At 42.9% G+C, this 19,398-nt stretch overlaps 1 protein-coding gene across 5 annotated transcripts in view; it reads right to left on the minus strand.

The window, feature by feature from the left end:
• Positions 1-2,696, minus strand: part of FOXA2 (forkhead box A2) — a 75,468-nt gene extending 72,772 nt beyond the window's left edge. For all 5 annotated transcript variants that reach the window (XM_081952512.1, XM_081952510.1, XM_081952511.1 and 2 more), the window contains exon 1: positions 245-2,696. In XM_081952512.1, coding sequence (XP_081808638.1) covers positions 245-331 — 87 coding nt within the window. In that variant the 5' untranslated portion in view covers positions 332-2,696. The remainder of the gene's footprint in view (positions 1-244) is intronic.
• Between the last annotated feature and the right edge of the window lie 16,702 nt (positions 2,697-19,398).

Consider the following 19,398-nt stretch of genomic DNA (forward strand, 5'->3'; position numbering starts at 1 on the left):
ATGGCAAAAGGATTTGGAGGCTTCGCAAGTCAATATTTGATCACAAAGTTAATATTATCTCAAGGCTAACAGAGTGTTGTATAAAAGGAGAGAGGGAGAGAGGGAGAGGGAGAGAGTCCTGTTTTTAGCAGAAGGAGGAGGCTTGGGGATTGGGTGGGGGACCCGCACACAAACAGAGAGAGAGAGAGAGAGAGGGAGAGAGAGAGAGACGCGCGCACGCCAACACAGAGAAGTTGCCTTTTACCTCTGGCTCGCCGTAGTAGTTGCTCCACTCCGTGTGCTCGTGTCCTTCCATTTTCACGACTCCCAGCATACTGGAAGCGGAGTGCATAGCAGTTTAAAATTTAACAGCCACAATAAGCGACGGCGGAGAGGGAGAGGGAGAGGGCAGAGGGAGAGAGAGCGAGAGAGCGCGAGCGCAACCTTAAAAAAAAGTAGAAGGAAAAGGAAAACACCCCCCTCTGTAACCCTCCCTCCCTCTCTCCCTCCTTCCCTCTTTCTCTTCCTCCTCCCCTCCCTCCCTCTTCTCTATGTGTGTTGGAGAGGGGGAGGGGGAATCTCTCAGCTTGGGGTTTGTCCCTGCTTGCTATTGCTGCTGCGGCTGCTGCTACAACTACTGCTTGGGTGGGTTTCACAGTGAAGAGTCGCCCGGAGGCGAAGGCAAGGTGGAGGAGAAGGAGGAGGGAGAGAGGGACGGAGGGAGGAGGAAACGAAGTGGTGCAGTGACGTGGGTGCCCGAGTACTCGGGCAGGCAGCTGCGGGGCGCAGCTCCAATCCGCAGGTCCTGGGTAGGCGCTTTGAATAATCAGGTCCTGCTTATGGTTCTCCTCGCCAAGACATCTACTGCGCATCTTTTGGCGAGACCCAAAAGAGCGTGCCTTCCTTTTCTCTCCTCACCCCATCCTTCGCCCCCCTGTTGTTTTCCCTGCTCCCGAACGCTTGCTTTTGGTAGCCGACTGTCACGGAGGGGACCTCTCAATTCTTCGCCCCTAAACATGGCTTCACAAACTGTGGCAAGTCAGTTGCGAAAGTAAGATTCTCTTGGGCTTTAAAAGCGGCGCTCCTCTTTCAGTGATAGCCTCCTGGCTTGTTCGTTTATTTGCTTGTTTTAATAACAGACAGCTCTGAAATGATGTTAGTGCTATATAACCGAGAAAGTGATTTTTTTTCCTAATTATTTTTAGAATTAGAACTGCAGTCTGGTGGCATATAAATTTAATAACTTCTTGTTGTTACTATCATCGGACCTGCCTTCTCGAACAAGGTGAGACATTTTCTCTTTTCTCAAGTAAAGTCCTTGTCTTCAGTTGCCGTTCTTCAGGAAAGAGAATTTAGTGGGGGCGTGAAGAGCATCTGCTTAAGATTGCAGTAGACATTTTCAAAATGCATAGTAGTAGGTTGGACAACAATCAGTCACAATCAGCAGGACCTGGCTGAGAAAGGTTTGGTTGTTATTAAATTGTTCCTAGAAAGAAAGTCTCTCCTTAAAGGTAATATCTCTCTTTGGAAGCTCATCCCAGAGAATTCAAAAACCCAGTTCAGCCAGAATTAAGGACTTAGGACCAAATATGAATCACACTGATTATTAGCCATTTTCCAAATAATTTCCCTGAAAAGATTCCTAAAATCAGTTTTAAAAATGGGAGAGATGAATGGAGATAATAAGAGCGGTTGAATAAACTGCAATAAACAATTGTCTTCCAACTGGAATAGATCTTTGAGCACCTAATGCTTCAGAACAGTTTCCAAAATTAGGTGTACTCTGGGTGTGCTTCCAGACTTCCCAGCCATTAGTACTTATGACCATGGTATGTGTGTGTGTGTGTGTATGTGTAATCTCAGCACATCACGAGGACATCAATTTAGGGGACGCTGCTATAGCTGGTTCATTGATGAAAATATTTGGATTAAAATTATGGACCTTGCGTTGGTGATCTTTGGCCTCATCTTAGAAGGAAAAACCAGGCCCTTCCAAGTTTCATAGAACCCTGAGAGCAGAAGTACATCTGAATCCCACCTCTCTGCATGCACTTCAGTCTCTGTTAATGTACTATTTCTTCCCGTGTTTTGTCCACTGATGGGGAAAGTCCACACATGCAAATATGTGATTGATTGAATTGCCATCAAGTCATTTTTGACTCCGAGCACCATGATGCTCCATCCCTAAGACCTGGTCTTTCAGGTCTTCCAACAGTGTACTCATTGCAAAATAAGGAATTACTGTACTTTTAATTATTATATTTATGTTTAAAATCTAGAAAGCTAAAAATGACAATTTGAAAACCAAGCTGTTCTTTGAAAAGGTTTCATTGCATCAAGGTGCCTGGACAGTTGTACCTCTGGGAAAAATATACTTCTCCTTATATAAGAGTAAGCAGAACTGCTTGTCATTGTGGGCTTTTTGTATTTAAGCAAAGACCTGTTGTCACTCATTCTCACTCTAGTTATTCTCAAGCTCTCTCAAAATAAGGTGCTCCAAATCATCCGGAGGCCAGTTCCCCATCAGCAATTTCTACAGGTCACCACCTGGCATCCCTGAGCCACTGCAAGTCTCTCCCATTGCTGCTATATTATTGGATGATTGGATAACACTAGGGCACTATAAATATCCAGTGAGGAACCGGCTATGGCAACTAACAATATTCCACAACAACTAAAGTAAACCTCTTTAGTGTTGCAGTAGGCAAAATGCAAAAGGCTGGCAACAGCGAGTCTTGTGAATCCACTCTGGGAGGAGTTTGACTCTGTTGCCCCCGAGGATTTAGACAGGTTGCGTGGACGGCTGCGACCCACCACATGTTCATTGGACCCGTGTCCCTCCTGGTTGGTACTGGCATCCTGGGAGGTGACACGAGGCTGGCTTCTGGGCCTGGTGAATGCCTCGTTGGGGGAGGGATCCTTACCATCTGCCTTGAAAGAGGCAGTGGTGAGGCCCTTACTCAAGAGGTCTTCGCTTGACCCAATGGAGCTAGCTAATTATCGTCCAGTCTCCAACCTTCCCTTTCTGGCGAAGGTTGTTGAGAATGTGGTGGCGCAGCAATTTCCACGTCACCTTGATGAATCCGACTATCTAGACCCACGCCAGTCCGGCTTCCGACCCGGACACAGCACAGAGACAGCCTTGGTAGCGTTGGTCGATGATCTCTGGAGGGCCAGAGATAGAGGTTATTCCTCTATCCTGGTCCTATTAGACCTCTCAGCGGCTTTTGATACCATCGACCATGGTATCCTACTGCGCCAGCTGGAGGGGATGGGAGTCGGAGGCACCATTTTGCGGTGGTTCGGCTCCTACCTCTCTGGCCGGATGCAATATGTGTTGACGGGGGGGGGGGGGCAGAGATCGACCCTGAGGCCACTCTCTTGTGGAGTGCCGCAGGGGTCGGTCCTCTCGCCCCTTCTGTTCAATACATATGTGAAGCCACTGGGCGAGATCATCCGTGGTTTTGGGGTTGAATACCATCTGTACGCTGACGACACTCAGCTGTACATTTCAACCCCAAGCCACCCCAACGAGGCTGTTGAAGTGATGTCCCGGTGTTTGGAAGCCGTCGGGGTCTGGATGGGGGACAACAGACTCAAACTCAACCCCTCCAAGACTGAGTGGCTGTGGCTACCGGTGCCTCGGTTCAGCCAGCTGACCCCATCGCTGGCCATAGGGGGCGAGCAATTGCCCCCTGTGGAACGGGCGCGCAATTTGGGCGTCCTCCTAGATGCCCGGCTGTCAATGGATGACCATGTGGCAGCCGTGGCAAGGGGGGCGTTCCACCAGGTTCGCCTGGTGCGCCAATTGCGCCCCCTTCTGGATCGGGATGCCCTACGCACAGTCACTCATGCGCTGGTGACGTCTCGCCTAGACTACTGTAACGCTCTCTACATGGGGCTTCCCTTGGGACGCGCCCGGAGACTGCAGCTAGTCCAGAACGCGGCCATGCGGGTTGTCATGGAGAGCTCTAGATACTCCCATGTAACACCTCTCCTGCGCGAGCTGCACTGGCTACCTGTAGTTTTTTGGGTGCGTTTCAAGGTCCTGATTACCATCTTTAAAGCGCTCCATGGCACAGGACCTAGTTACTTGCGGGATCGCATCCTCCCACATACATCCCTGCGGCCAATCCGCTCTCACAGGGAGGGGCTTCTCCAGGTGCCGTCCACTATGCAATGCCAGCAGGCGACGCCAAGGAGTAGGGCCTTCTCTGTGATGGGCCCAACCCTCTGGAATGACCTCCCCCCCCCCCCCCCGATATCAGAACCACCACAGACTTCCGCTCCTTCCGACAAAAATTGAAGACTCACCTGTTTCGATTAGCTGGCCTGGCATAATTATAATTGTGACAACTGTTACCTCCTGGAAACATATTCTTACCTGGTTATTTATAGGGTACGGTTTTAAATTTAACTGATTTTAGGGTTTTTAGAACCAGATTTATATTCTTCCGTACAGTTCTTTTTAAATTTTTAACCACCTCCTTATGTGTATTTATATCTGTATTTATATTTGTATTTGATACTTATTGTTTGTGGTGTGGACTGTACACCACCCCGAGTCCTTTTCGGGAGAGGGGGCGGTCTAGAAATTCGAAGAAAATAAATAAATAAAATAAATAAATAAGTTGGTTCTAGGTAGAAGCCTCTTCCTCAGCATTGGCTCTAAAAATGAAGGTAAATTAGCCAGCAGCCAGAGCTGGAGGAGGGGATCATCCAGATCAACTGTTTGGTCTCTGCAGCTGAATGAAGAGGTATGCTTGCACTCATCTGCAAAATAATTGGTGTCTACAGTAGCAGAGTGAATGGTCTTCTATTTCAGGGACAAACTGCGTCAGCAGTCAAATTGCAACTCCATTTACATTGGGGGGGGGGGCTACCCTGCACAGAAGAGCTGAGAACAATATCTCCATATTCTGAAGTCTGAAAAGAGTCCTCTTTTTCCACATGAAAAGAGTTTCATGGGGAATTCTGCTCAGTCAACTCCTTGTACCAAACCATGGCCATGGAACATGATCAGGCCAACTCTTTTTCCCTGATGTGACCCTCTGATGTTGCCCTTATCTCCTACTCAACCCATGAGTAAGACAGCCTTAATCCTCATAAACCAAACCACCAACACAGTAGGGCTTTCTTTATTTCAGCACTACCCACACTCAGCCTCAAGATGCAGTTTCTATCTCTGACAAAATCAGGTGAGTAGCAAAAGACCATAGAGGAAGGAAAAGAATTGGAAATGGGAAAACAGATTTCTGCCAGCTCAAAGAGTAATGAAAGCATTTCAAGTCAGCCCTATACATAAGGTCCTACACTTCATAATGGAAAAAAAATGGGCAGTGATATGTACTGACTGACACTGACCTCAGTTGTCCTTGCAGTACCTCTTGAGGCTTGACAGTAGAGTTGAGCAAGGGGAAAAACTCCCTTCTCGTTAGGAAGACTCAACAAAGAACACAGAACTGGCTTGTCATATTTTGCAATCTATTGGAAGATAAGACATACAACTCAGAATCTAACAATTACTTTCTTCCCCCAGCCTGGGAAGTTTAAAGCCATCTGGTATAGGGGATTTTGGGTGTTGAGTTTGCAACTTGAGGCCTAACAGAAAAGGCAGTGGAGACCAGAGGAGGCCCAGAAGAAGAAATTCAAGCACTCTTGCATGCATTGAGATCCGAAATGCTTTTTACAAGAATGAGAGGAGGAAGGGAAGGGGGGACAGATTTTGGAAAGTCTTCACAATCCATCAGACTCCCAGCCGAATTAACCAAATGCAAACGTTGCATTCGCTTAACACAAAATTATCTGATCTCTAATAGAAGATATTATGATTTTAGGTAGGAAGATTTGATTCCACGGTTTGCTAAGACACCCCTGACTGAACCACAAAGTAGCCAATCCCTTTCATCCGAGTCTCCCATCTTTTGTGAATCTAGCCAATCCGGCCAACAGCAGGTCAACTGTCCCTCTACAGGCCCTTCCAAACGCGGCAACCTGAGGTGCCCTGGCAGAGAAGCTGTGGGGGGCAAATGACAATCATGGGAGGCACCCTCCGCTTGCCTCAGGTGAGGAGAGCCACCACTGGGTTTGGTGAGGCCCAAAGCCAGAAGAGGTGTCTGGGCAGAGGCGGCTTCTGTGTCTGCATCTGCTGGGGGGAGGGGGGGGGTAAAGTCCTTCTTAGGAGATGGTGGTCACTTGTTTTGGCCATTGTTCAACCTCCACGGATGGCTATGCATTCAATACCAGCCACCCAGTCGCCAAGTGTTTGCTTACAGTCCTAGAAGGGCCGAGGCTGCTGTCAGACCCATCTGAAAAACTGAGAACCTTAAAAAACCCCACTTTTTCCAGAAGGATTTGCTCAGGGCTCTCCCTAATACACAAGAGTAGAGGGGCAGCTGAGGGCAGGATTTTAGGACAAAGGCTCAGTCCCCCCCCCACTAAGCCCCCCCCAAAAACAGAACATCCTCCACACAGGCTACACTTTAGCCTCCTTGTGGGTTGTTAACCTTAATAGGCACCTTAGTCCAAAAGTCTTAGTCCTTCTCTCTTAGACTGCATTGTTGCACACAACTGAGTACAGAAGAAACTTGAGGTCCTCCTATCAAGTTAGATTTAACACTATATCTTAATGTTTCCAATCTTGCTCCCCCAATGTGGAGCATGGATCTCATTTCCCAGTATTCTCAACAAGGGGGATCTGAAGAGATGAAGTTCACAGATATATAAGATGCCCAGCCTTGGAGAAAGCTAGGCCACAGGTTGTGCATCCCCCCCCCCCCCATTTGTCTTAAATATATTCTTGGCTGCTTTCCTCAGCCCTCTGCTGATTTCTCCAGATCCATGTACTGTTTATTTGTCCTCCAATTTGTTTCTTTTCATAGTTCAAGGTCTGGCTTTGACAATGAAAGTCCTAAACCAAGGTCTCCCAAAGTGGTCAATATCAATCCCCAAGATCAATGGGTCCACCCACCCAAAGCATCAATGTTATTATGGTTCATTGCACATTCAGCCAGATGTTAGACTAGAGTTCACATTTGCCTGGGAAGGCAGGTGTTGCTTGGTGGTGTTATTATTTGTAATACTATTTGTTAAAGTAATATTTATTAAATTATTTTCTTGTTTGGAGGTTGATGAACAATCTGAAACTTTGCCAAGAAGTCAATGAGCAAATGAGTTTGGGGATCCCTGCACTGAGCCAATAGGGGTCAACAGTTTTTGTATTCCCAAATCACCTGCTGTTCCCTGTGGAAAGGAAGTTGACACATATTTTTTTCATTGGACGCCTCCTCTAACCTGGGGTGCACAGAGGCTTTTAATGGTGGCATGTGATACAGACATCACCATTACAGTGGTTACGGTGCATTTTAGGTACAGTGATACAGAATTACAGTGCCCAACACATCTGAAGGGTAGGAGATTAAGAAAAGCTAAGAGAGTTTGCCAAATCAGAAGGACAATGACTTTTACTCCTCTTCCACTTCCCAGGGAGGGTTGCTGGGCATCTTTCTGACTGCTGCTAGTTTTTAAATTATTTTATTGAATTATTAAATTATTTTCCAACAAGACTTCAAGAGTGTTTTGATTTATTCAATAAATGAATGAAGAGATAAGATGTCCTGGAGGCTCTTTGCAGAAAAGCAGCCCGCTGCGTTCCTTACAGTATGCACACCTATCACTTTCAAGGAAATGCCATAGCATTTTAAGGCAGAACAGGTCTGGGTGAGCTCTCTCCAGAGTGAAGATCAAATTCATTAACATTCAGAGCTTGTTCCCTATGCTTCTCCTTAAATACATGCGAATTTAATGTGCTTTCTTCTTAGTCAAGACAAGGGATCCCTGGAAAGTGTAAGAAGCCAAACAATGTCCCAGGAAATTTCCAGCCAAGCCTCCTTTCCTTGTTGAGGAAGTGCTGTCTTTCAGTGTCCCCAGGGTTCCCCAGAGGTGTTAATCTCTGTTTTCTCTCTAGCAGTGACTCTCCGGGGCATCGGAGAGATCCACATCTACTATGTGGCAGTACAATGCTGGGGGGGGGGGGGTGTCTCTTTTGCAAAGTGTCAGATCCATAATGGCTTTCCTGTAAATGGCACCTGGCCCAGATTACAACTTTACTTCCTTGCTAGTTCCCAATCAACACATTGGGGGTGAGGGTTACAGAAGGACCGATTAATTCTGTTTCAAAGCATTGCAAGATGAAGTGAAAATTACCTCCTGTTGCACAAACCTTGAGCTTGTCTTGAACCTTTCCAGAAAAAAGAGATAGGAAACTCTGGCATGAATGTTTAGAAATAATTGATGAGACAGTTTTGTGGAATGGAGGATCATGTCTCTCAGCATTCCGCTCTTAATGCCTTGCTAGGCAGTTTAGTTCTGCTACCAAGAGATTGTTTTAAAATCCATGGAGTCTTCTCAAGCAATTCAAAGGCCTTGGACAAACGTATAGTATTTGCTACGTCAATCATCTTTGGCACATCACATAAATTACTTTTTAAACACTGAAAATAATCTCTTTTGCATTTTTATGACATTACAAAAGGGGACACCAAATGAAAACATGGTCCTATGTTTAAGCATATTTAGGAAATTGTAATCTTTGTAACAAAATACCTTGTTCGTCTTTTCTTTATCTCTGTCCAAGGATGTACTTTCCAAATTACATAAATTGACTAAACAAATCAATGGGCAGCTTTTGCACTCTTTATTTTCCTAACATTTTATTTCACAAAATGGTGTTTTCAAACAGATGATTTAATTTCATCAGAATTAATCCTGGAATTGCTAATAAAGACTTCACTGTGATAAGCATTCAAGTCATTAGCTCAGAAAAACCCCATTTCTTAAAATGGTAAGGGTGGGTGGGTGCGACTCAATTCTGACAAGGCAGACTCTGGACAAACTTTTTACCCAAGCAAATTATCCTAAAATAGAGAGATTAGGTAATAAACACCCTAATCTAAACCAACCAGATCATAATCCAAAGAATTAGTATATAATCATGTATTTGTGGGAGTACATTTGTGGGGAGCAGAGTCTAAAAGAACAAATGTAGCAACAATAACTAAGAAAGTAACTATTTAATTTCATGTGGTAAATTTATATTTTGGTCCTCTTGTTTTGTCATGAAGTTGGTCATCTGTAATATGACAACCTGCTGCTGTTCTGAAATTGGAGTATTTGTGGAGACTGCTCTCTTTTTTTGTGCAGTGTATAGTTCAGCCATGATTCCCATTATTTCCCCTTAATATTATGCATTCACAAAATTAGACTAGAATAATCTTGTTCCCAATAACTTGATCTATTTAAACAGAATGAGAATCAGAGAGAATTGTGTGTTCGGGCTCTGTCATTAAGTTCAGTAGACGTATTTTGATATCCCTCCCCCTTTTTTTACAAGGAATAAGTCAGTGCCAGCAGAATATTAAAATCAGGTAGGACTTCCTTCTGCTCATCACATTCCCCAGACCATCAATTATTACAATTTTTGCCAGTAAAATGTTAATACTGATGATTTGTCTAGCTGCCTAATGATGTAGAATCTCCAAAATGAGTAGGAGCTTAGATAATTAGCTCATGGTTGCCCCATGAGGTACTTTTTAAAAAGGCAATTAGACTTTCTTTGTTTTTGCTTGAAGACATTTTAGCTTTTCATCTTCTTCAGAACTGAAGAAGCTTCTTGGATGAGAAGCGAAATATCTTCAGGCAAAAACAAGGAAAGTCCAGTTGCCTTTTGAAAAAGCATCTTTGGGACTACTCTGTGTTTGCTACTTAGGAATTTTTTTTGGTGTAGGATGGCATATCCTAGTTACAAAATACTGCTGAATTTTGATTCTTAAATATGAAAATTGGGTGACCAATTAAACATACAGCTGCTAAATGTGCAAAATGAGTCCCCACCTGGAATTCCTCACCAAATGGAAGATTTCTAGCAGATGAAACCATAGGACAAGTGCTACAATTACCAAATGTGACCTTTGTTTAATAATTTATAGAATCCTACAGCCAAATCTTCTAAATTAACTTTGACATTTAGTGTTTAATGGATTAATTTCATGAATTAACATTTCGTTCATTAAAATATACTCAGAAGTTATAACCAATATGATAAAGCAATAATTTTGCAGTTTAGACAGGTTGTACCCAAAGGGGGCAAGAGAGAGTCATGATTAAATAGCACAGAAAGAAAAGGAACTGGACTTAATTCTGTTGAATTAGGGCTGTTTAGTGTTGAGGCAGTGGTACCATCCAGATGCCCTTGGAAGCTAAGTAAGATTGGGCCTAGTCCAGTGTTGGCAAACCTTTTGGGCACCAAGTACCAAAAATGGAGCGTGCAGGGCAGGAAGATGATCTTCCGGCTTCTTGCACGTGCATGCACACTGGCCACTTGGTCTTCGCGCACACATGCACTCCAGAAACTGGAAGAGCAGGTGGCCAGTGTGCATGTGCGCACCGGAAACCAGAAGATCATCCTCCCAGCACGCGCATGCTCACAGGATGGCTGTTCTTCCGGTTTCCAGCGTTCCCTCGCACATGGAGACCAGCTGGCTGGCGCTCCAGAAACCAAAAGAGCAAAGGACAAGGTCTCGCATGCCTGGAGAGATGGCTCTGCATGCCACTTCTGGTACCCATGCCATAGCTTCTCCATCACGGGCCTAGTTAATATTTGTGTGGGAAAATACTAAAGAAGCTAGTACTAAATCTAAAATCTAGATTTTAGGGAATCTAAAACATCCTACAAGTCAACAGTAACCTCCTTTACTATTGTTCAGGGGGGAAAAAAACACAGCACAAAATCTCCCTAAAGTTATGAGCTGAGTTGCATATGGACTTTTAAGTTCAGGTAACGCAATTATTTATCACGCCAATATTCCCCATTTGGTCATATTAAAAATGATAATTTGCAGCAGCATTGGGATGAGTTGAGGTTAATCCATGGTCCAGGGACTTAGACTATATATTTGGAGGCATGCAAACGGACCAGTAGCAGGTCTTGGAGCAAATAAAAATGACCCTGAGAATACATGTATTTTGATCTGTTGTCTCTCTCTGGTCAGCTTGTGATCATATCTCCAAACATGGTAATGAGGACTCATAATTTTTGCCTTTATGTTCTAACATAGGCATAGAATCCAGCATTAAATTAGCCATGGAGAAAGAGCTAATAGTTTTGGAAAGAATCTCAGTCAGAAATAGCATATGGGAGACTAAACATCTTACACTGCCAGTGTTACAGCCATATTCAGATTTGCCCTCGCAGTTAACTTTTAAGCAAAGAAAGTCATCAAGCAGGGATTTCCTGTGTCATATTTGTGGTATCCTTCTTTTTACCTGTGTTTGAAGTGAGGCCAACTGCTCTGTACTCTTTTCAACATTCTTCCTTAATAGAATCTTCCCAGAGAAGTACCAGAAGTGATGGGCAAGCTGTCATCTAAGTAAATGTGTCCATCTTACTTGCTCACTATTACTGATTTTCTCATAGGGCCATTGGCCAAAGTTTTGTACTCCCCAGCAGGAGATCCTGGAATATAATTTGGAAACCAGTGTGCCAATGTATTGTCTTTTATGTACTATCAATAACAGATGCCTCATATGCACCAGAATTTTGGAAATCAGCACAGAGGGTGTGTGCGTGTAAATGGTCTGAGTTGCCTATACGCAAAATGGCTATTGGAACTTATGAAAATTATGAAAAGCTTCCAAAACAAAATAAATAGCATCCATCTGTTGGTTGTTTACTGTATCTCACATGACTTCCACATGTCTGATGCTCTCATCTCACACATTTAGTTAGGCAAACAAGAAACACAGACGGCTGGTGCCAAGCCCGGAACAGAGGATTTGGCATTAAAAATGTAAAGTTAACATGCTTATCCTAAGACTGTGGTTATTTCACTAAACATTTTGAATGATAAAGAGCCACATCTTGTTGTATGAAAGTATCTCCATATTTCTGGGTGGGGGGCATAGCAGTATTCTTCCTTTCATTATACATTGTTCCCAGTCCATGGTTATACTAGCTGTGGGTGATGGGAATTATGGTACAAAATATTTAGAGATTACACCTGCAAAAGTCTGGGATATCGTATCTATGAATCAAGCAGAATACCTTGATAGCTACATCTGCTTTGGACAGTCGGTTTTTAGACATCAAATATTACATTTCTGAATGATTGGTTTTATAGGAGAATTTCTTTCCCATTTTATTTATGGTATTCCCACCTGCAGGCTTTGGAAGAGGTCCTCCCACTTCTATTTGGGTCACAAATTGTTTAGGAGTAGTCTATTGATTGCATTCATTACATCTGGAAATATATAATGAACCAATCAGATAACATTCTGATCATATTTAACTGCATAAAATTGTTAATTAAATCAAACTTAATTGATCACATATGCCAGGCCCACCAGGTGAACCATACCTGGAAATCAAATCAAAAGGAAAGATCAAAAATAAAAATAAAAATTTTCATTGAGAGTACCAGAGCTATAATAACAAAATCTTACAAGGCTGATTGTGCTGAACCTCCTTCCCCCTTCTTATACTCCTGTGAATTAGAACGATGTCTGTCTGAGCTGCTTCTGAATGCGATCTATCATCTGTGGTTGACTTAAAATATTAGAAGTATTCCCATTTCAAAATTGAATGAGTTCATATATTAAAGTCCCGAGTTTGAAGGTTCAATTTAATTTTAAAACATAAGAATAGAAATTTGAGGTCACTATTTCAGATTTAAATAAAAGAAACCTACCTATATTGTAATGAATTATATAATAAACCACTTATCAGATATTGTCAAATATTATTACATTTTAGGTTTTAAAAGTTGAATTCTGCCTGTCTGATAACTGTAAAACACTGAATGCCAATGTAGAAGAGCTGGTCTTTCATCCATCTCCTTTCACACTGACAAATATTGATTAGTACTGTACTACAAAATATTTGGTTTTTCAAATGCTGAAAGGAAATTCAAAAGATTTACAAATCAAGATCATAGTACAGATGGCTTCATCGATTGCTTTACAAAGCATGTCTTACATATTCCCCACAGTACTTATTTTCCTTTACTTTTGTCAAAATATTTTCTCCTATCAAAATGTATTTTCAGAGAGCTCTCCCACTAGAAGAAATTGTATAATGTTCTGTTTTTCATTTTAAAGAAGTATTGTTTTTGATTACACCATGGCCAGATTAAGAATTACAAACAATTATGAAGTAATACCAGCCTTTATATCTCCTTTTTATTTAAAAATATGTAACAAAATTTTAGTCTAGGCATAGTTTTGTCTTAAAACAATCAAGTGGCCACCCTAATGAAACACTATAAGAAGCACAGAATTAGTGGTTCATGTTACAGCCAACCAGATTTATTTGGAAGTAGACTTACTTTAGGAAGACATACATATAGATAATATCATTAAACATGCTTCACTTTGCCTTTACCAATGGAATGTTTATCCAAATAAACATAAGAGACTGCTTGCATTCAGATTTTTGAAAAAACATTGCATACAATGTAGGAAATCTTCCTCTTTGAGTGCAGTTGAATATCTAGGATCTTTGAGAAAGGACCTTTAAGACACCAGGTCAGAGGTAGAACAAGGGTGAGGTTATTAAGCCCTTCTGCAGTTGAGACTTACTCTTGGTTAAAAAGGAGAGAGCCGGGACAACTGGATCTGACTGAAATCTAGGTGAGAACTGAAGCAATGACCTTTTCTGAAATTATCTGTTCTGTGTTCATTCAGTTGGAACAACATAGAAATCGAGTCAGTGTTGCTTATTACTTTTGCTTCCTTTATTATTTTCATTATATTGTTTGTATATTACTGCTCTGAGAGTACTTCAGTCAATTTTGCTTGTGAAAGTTCTAGGAGAACAGATCTTGACTGAAAAGTTGAGTGTGAAAATGGAATAATCCCAGAGTCATAAGTAGCTTACCATGATAATCTTCTAGGAGATAAAATAGTGAGCAAGATTTAGCATTTCCAAGACCTTGCTGTTAGTCAGGATGGTTAAAATCTCTATTCACCTTGCCTGATGAAGAATTATAAATAAGTCCTATTAGATCCCAACTTTCATGAAATACAGAGGTATACCTGCCACCTGCACATATCCCCCCCCCCATCCATGAATATTTGGGTTGCTTAATTATCACTGGCATGACTTGTGAGGCAAGGGGGGCCATCCTCAGAGCTTGTATGGTAGATAGGGCTCTGGAGCTGGCCTATGAGGAGGGCCAGGCATAATTAAACACAAACATAAAACAATCCACAAAAATTGTATTCCTAACTTCACTTGTTTGGGATGAAATCCTTATAAAGAGCACTGAGAAACTTGTATAATGGCTGCCATGCTTACATAGGTTTCTCATTACATAGGATAATAGAATTGTATTATAAATTTTTCTCAATCATTTTGAAATCTAATGGAGTATTGCCTTAATATAGATTTTGGTATGTTCTTCTGGTCAAATACTGCTGGTCATCATCTGCACTGAAGATGATGTATAAGAAATATAGACATCTGAATTTGCAAAAAGGTATCATTTGTTCCATGTAGAGGCTTTTGTTTCTACTTAGTGATCCGCTAAAACGTAAGTTTTGCCCAAACTTTTGCAGGCAAATGTATGACAAAAACAATGTTACAAAGTATGGTAAAGTTGAAGAGAAGTAATCCTTCACAGCAAATATTCCTCTATAAAATATGCATTTGGGTACAACACAGAGCAGCACAGCTGTAACCAGCCTGGTTGGTTCTTGGGTTGGAGCCTGTCTTATATGTTTACCTGCAAATGAATCTCAAATGCTACTGCAATGGGCTGTATCCAAGAAGAGTGGGACGGGGTGGAGGGGAAAGCAAGCAGCTCTTCCAAAGCATCTTGACCACTGATTTTTCATTCACATATGCAAACTATCTTGACTATTAGAGTTTTGGCTGGAAAAATAGATAAAAGATAGATAGATAGATAGATAGATAGATAGATAGATAGATAGATAGATAGATAGATAGATAGATAGATAGATAGATGATAGGCAGGCTTATAGACAGACACACACACACACACACACACACACGCAAACACACACACCCTCTGCATTTAAAGAGATTCTTTCTTGAAGCAAGAAAGCACCCTGGATGGGATGTGTGTACAATTAAGCAAAGCAAACATTCAAAAGAAGGTGAGGGCATTTGCATTCTTCTTTGGGCTTCCCAGGCAGGGAGATGTTAGTTAATCACATGCAGAAAAGGTCAGGAAGGGCCAACTCCCCTGCTGGGGCAAATGGCAATGAGATAGTTACATTAAACATCAGTGTAATAATGCCAAGAAAACAGAGCAATACTATCAATAGAACTGCTGTCATTATGAGACCCATTTTACCCCTGCCTTCTTCCATAGAGGCAATAAGCATTTAGCTCCCCCCATTTTAGATGCTCATCAACCTTTAAGAAAGTGTATACAAGAACATAATTGGCCATAAATCACCCATTAAACTTGATACTGGACAACCTTTTGAACTCTATATCTTATCTAAACCTAATCTACCATTTGGGTTTAGCAATTGTGTTACACTACTTTTAGAGAGGCTTGGGTTTAAATCACTGCTCGGAAGATCTTGGTTTTTCTTAGACATATTAATGAGGAAAGCCAACCTTTGAAATGACAATTTGATTCATAGAAATCAAATTTGCTATTTTGCTAAGTGTGTAATAAACATATTTCCCCTACATTAAAATGGTATTGAAGTAGGAACCAGCAAGAGATGAAGAGGTGAGAATGATTAAAAGAAAGAAGAAATTCCTTTTTTATATGGGGAACTTCAACCTAGGGTTGAAAAATAATGATTTTGTTTTCAATATCCATGTTCAGATTAGTTCTGCCGTCCTGCAGAAGCACAAAGTCCAGGCCATTTCTCCATATCTGATTTTGCCATGTCAAGACACTTACTTTTCGATGGAAAAGCAAAGGTAGGACTTTAGGGTGCATCTATTTTATATAAGACATTCTTTTTTTAAACGTTTTTTTGAATATACATCAATATTAATACATGAACAGTGAGGCATCAGGGTACATATATTTGGATACAAGTAGTAGTGATAGTATTAATATTATTTGTTGCTTAGATCATACTTACATAATTGTAATGTTATTATACATATTTGTGTTAAAATATAGGCCTTCATTATTTAGTCATTCAGCATTTTAGTCCATCCATTCTAATGACAATAACATTATCATTAAAACATACATAGTGTCACCATCTTTCAATATCTAAACTTTACATCTAACTATTACCTTTAGTATATTACATAGAAATATGTATAATAATATTCCCCATATTTCTTGTTTCTGCCTCTGTTCTAGCTCCTAGTAAAGCCAATCTTGTGTTACAAAACATTTCCTCTATCCATCATCTCCTGCCCATTTTAATATTTCAATTCTTATTCGTGTTTTTTGACTTTCCTCCCAAATTCCTCCCTTGGGTCTTCATCAGTGGTTGGTTTCCAGTTTTTTAACTATGGTTTGTTCATGTGCGCATGCATGCGTTTGTGCAATGCTTCTGCGCATGCACAGAAGCATCCGGGTGGGTGGGTGGAGCGTCCTGCTGCCACTACTACCAGTTCGCCTAATCCGGGGCGAACTGGCAGAAATCCACCTCTGGTCTTCACCTCTATCTACATCTTTTCTGTTTAACTTACGTATTTCTTCCATCTCTACTATCTTTTGCTGCCAAGCCTCCAGAGGGTCTGCCCAAGTATCTACTTTGTTTTCAAGAATATCTTTCTGTTTATCCAGTATCATTTTTTGGTCTTTTAATATATATTTTCCTTGAATTGTTTCAAAAGTTTTTATTGTCTTCTCCTTATCTTCTTGTTTAATTTGTTGATTTGTCTGTTCTATCTTTTCCCCTGGTCTCTCTATTATCTCCTCTATTTTCTGGGCTTTTTGATCATTATTCATTATCCCTTGTAGAACACTTTCTATCTTCCTATTTATTCATTAAATCCTTTATCTCTCTTTGATTCCTTATCATAATATCATAAATGCTTTGAAACATCGACACCATTTCTTTTTGCAACTCACTTATTTCCCCCTGCTGAAGCATCTTGTCTTCTTTTGATAAGTCCAAATATAGCTCAGTAGTCTGTCAATGGTCTATCACCACCCCAGAATCTCAATTATCTTTGACCTCAGAAAGTTGATCTGGAAACCATTTATTCAATCCCGACATTGCTCCTCAGGGAATACAGTAAGTATAATTCATTATGTCCCACAGTTGGTCAATTTAGTTCTTTTTAGGTAATCCAGGAAGATTTCCAAATGTCTCCCTAAATCCACTCTGTGAGTTCAATCATAGCTCCTGATATTTGAAAGCCACTTTATTTAGATGTCTTCTGTGTTCTCAGCATTAAAGCTCCAGTAGTCATGAAGTAGATAAGTATAGAGCAGAAGGAGGAGGAGGAGCTTCCGGTGATGGCGGTCGCCTCCTGAGCTCCGGAAAACGCCACGGAGCTCCCGATGGGTTAAGGACTGCTACCGGGCCTCATGTCATCGGAGGCCCGAGAGTCTGATAGCCCGTCCACCCTGGCTTGTTTTGAGCCCGTTTCGGGCTGCCAGGGTGGCCGGGGGAGTTTGGAGTTCGGCGGAGAACGCGGAAAAGGAAGGAAGGCTGTTTGAGCGAGGAGAAGGCAGGGCTGTAATGGCGGCAACAGCGGCACGTAGCGGAGCGCAGTGTAGCGCGTTGTGGACTGCGGATTGCGCTGGCGCGAACGGTGAAAGACACTGGCAAGAACAACAAGGCACCGGGGAGGAGAACAACAAAACAGGACGGATGGGTGTGAGGCGCAAGATACGAGGTTTGCATTGCTGCTGGCGGCGAAAAGACCTTGATAATAAGATCAGAAGAACAAAAGACCAGGGAGGAGAACAAGACATGGCTAGGAGGCGGTGAGTTAGCCGGGAGAGACTAATTGGAGGCGGTTATGGCGGCGGGTGAGGGAAAGAAAGGTCGCCACTGCCTGGACTCCTGCCGTTTTTCCATCATATCCTGGCTGCTACCAATGCCCCTATGCCCCCCCCCCGGGCCTTGTCGACGCCAGCAGGGGGGCGCCAAATGCTCACTATAAGTCTCTGTAGACCTCTGGGAAGTTTGGTAAATTTCTAGAGAGTTCTACCCTAAACTTCACCCTGCATTTTTGGAGAACCCTGGAACGCCGGGTGGGAGCCTCTGGAACCATCTTGAACCAGTGTGAACAGTCTCCCACCTTTGGGTCATCTTTGCCATGGAACACCTTGATTAGTCTCTCACCTTGTGGTCATCTTCGCCATTCTATGTAACCAAGGGATATTCGATCATTTCCCCCCCCCTTCTTCTCCATCTAAGTACTTTAACATCTCCTTCCTCCCTCTAAGACCCCGACTCATCATCTATCAACTTTTATCAACTTTTATCAACTTTTTATTAGCACCCTGATCCCACTGGGCTTTTAACTAACTATTTATTTGAGGTCAGACCTGCTCCGCCTGCGGGAGGCCCCTCTCTCGCAGGTATGGCCCTTGGCCCTCTCAAGGGCCTGCCTTGATGACGGGTTTGCGAACCCCGAGAGGTGGAAGAAACGGAGGCTGAGGGGCTTTTTATCTAAATGTTTTTTATTGCTATTAAGGGGTTCCAGGGAGGGGGGATGGGATAACCAGGCCGGGAGAGGAGCTAGTGCCAGTGCCAGACGAACAGGTGAGTCCGGGAAGGAAGTGAGCGGAGGGAGGGGGGAGAAGGAACAAGTTATTCCAATAGAGGGTTGTTTGATTACAACGGTCGCGGGGAGGGGGGATGCGAGGACAAGAGAAGATCACAAGGTCGGTTGGGAGACCGTGGCTGCTGGCTACGCCCGGTCGTTTGTACCAACCCCCGCAACCTAGGTGGCCAGGAACTACAGAGCCGGGGCCTGTGGCTGATGCTTTGCAATGCAAGGTCCGTAACCAACAAGCCCCCCCTCATTAATGAGTTGATCTCTGAGGGGGAGCTGGACCTTGCAGGGATAACGGAGACCTGGTTGGGCCACGAGGGTGGTTTACCCCTCGTGGAAATGTGCCCACCAGGTTTCCGTGCATTCCATCAGCCTCGGGCCCTGGGTAAGGGTGGTGGGGTGGCGGTAGTTATACGGGAAGGTCTAGAGCCGAGGGAGTTCACTGTTCCTCAGATATCCGGGTGTGAGTCCCTTGGTGTGAAATGGGGCCCAGGGAGGCAGTTGGGTTTGCTGATTGTATACTTGGCTCCTCGCTATACATCAGCGGCCCTGCCCGAGCTCCTCGAGCTGATCTCGGAGACGGCGGTTGAGATCCCCAAGCTTGTGGTTATGGGGGATTTCAACCTGCCGTCGACGGGAGCAGCATCTGAGGTGGCTCGGGAGTTCATGGCTTCCATGACAGC

Source organism: Natrix helvetica, assembly GCF_964273705.1.
Source record: "Natrix helvetica genome assembly, chromosome: 4".
NCBI lineage: Eukaryota > Metazoa > Chordata > Lepidosauria > Squamata > Natricidae > Natrix > Natrix helvetica.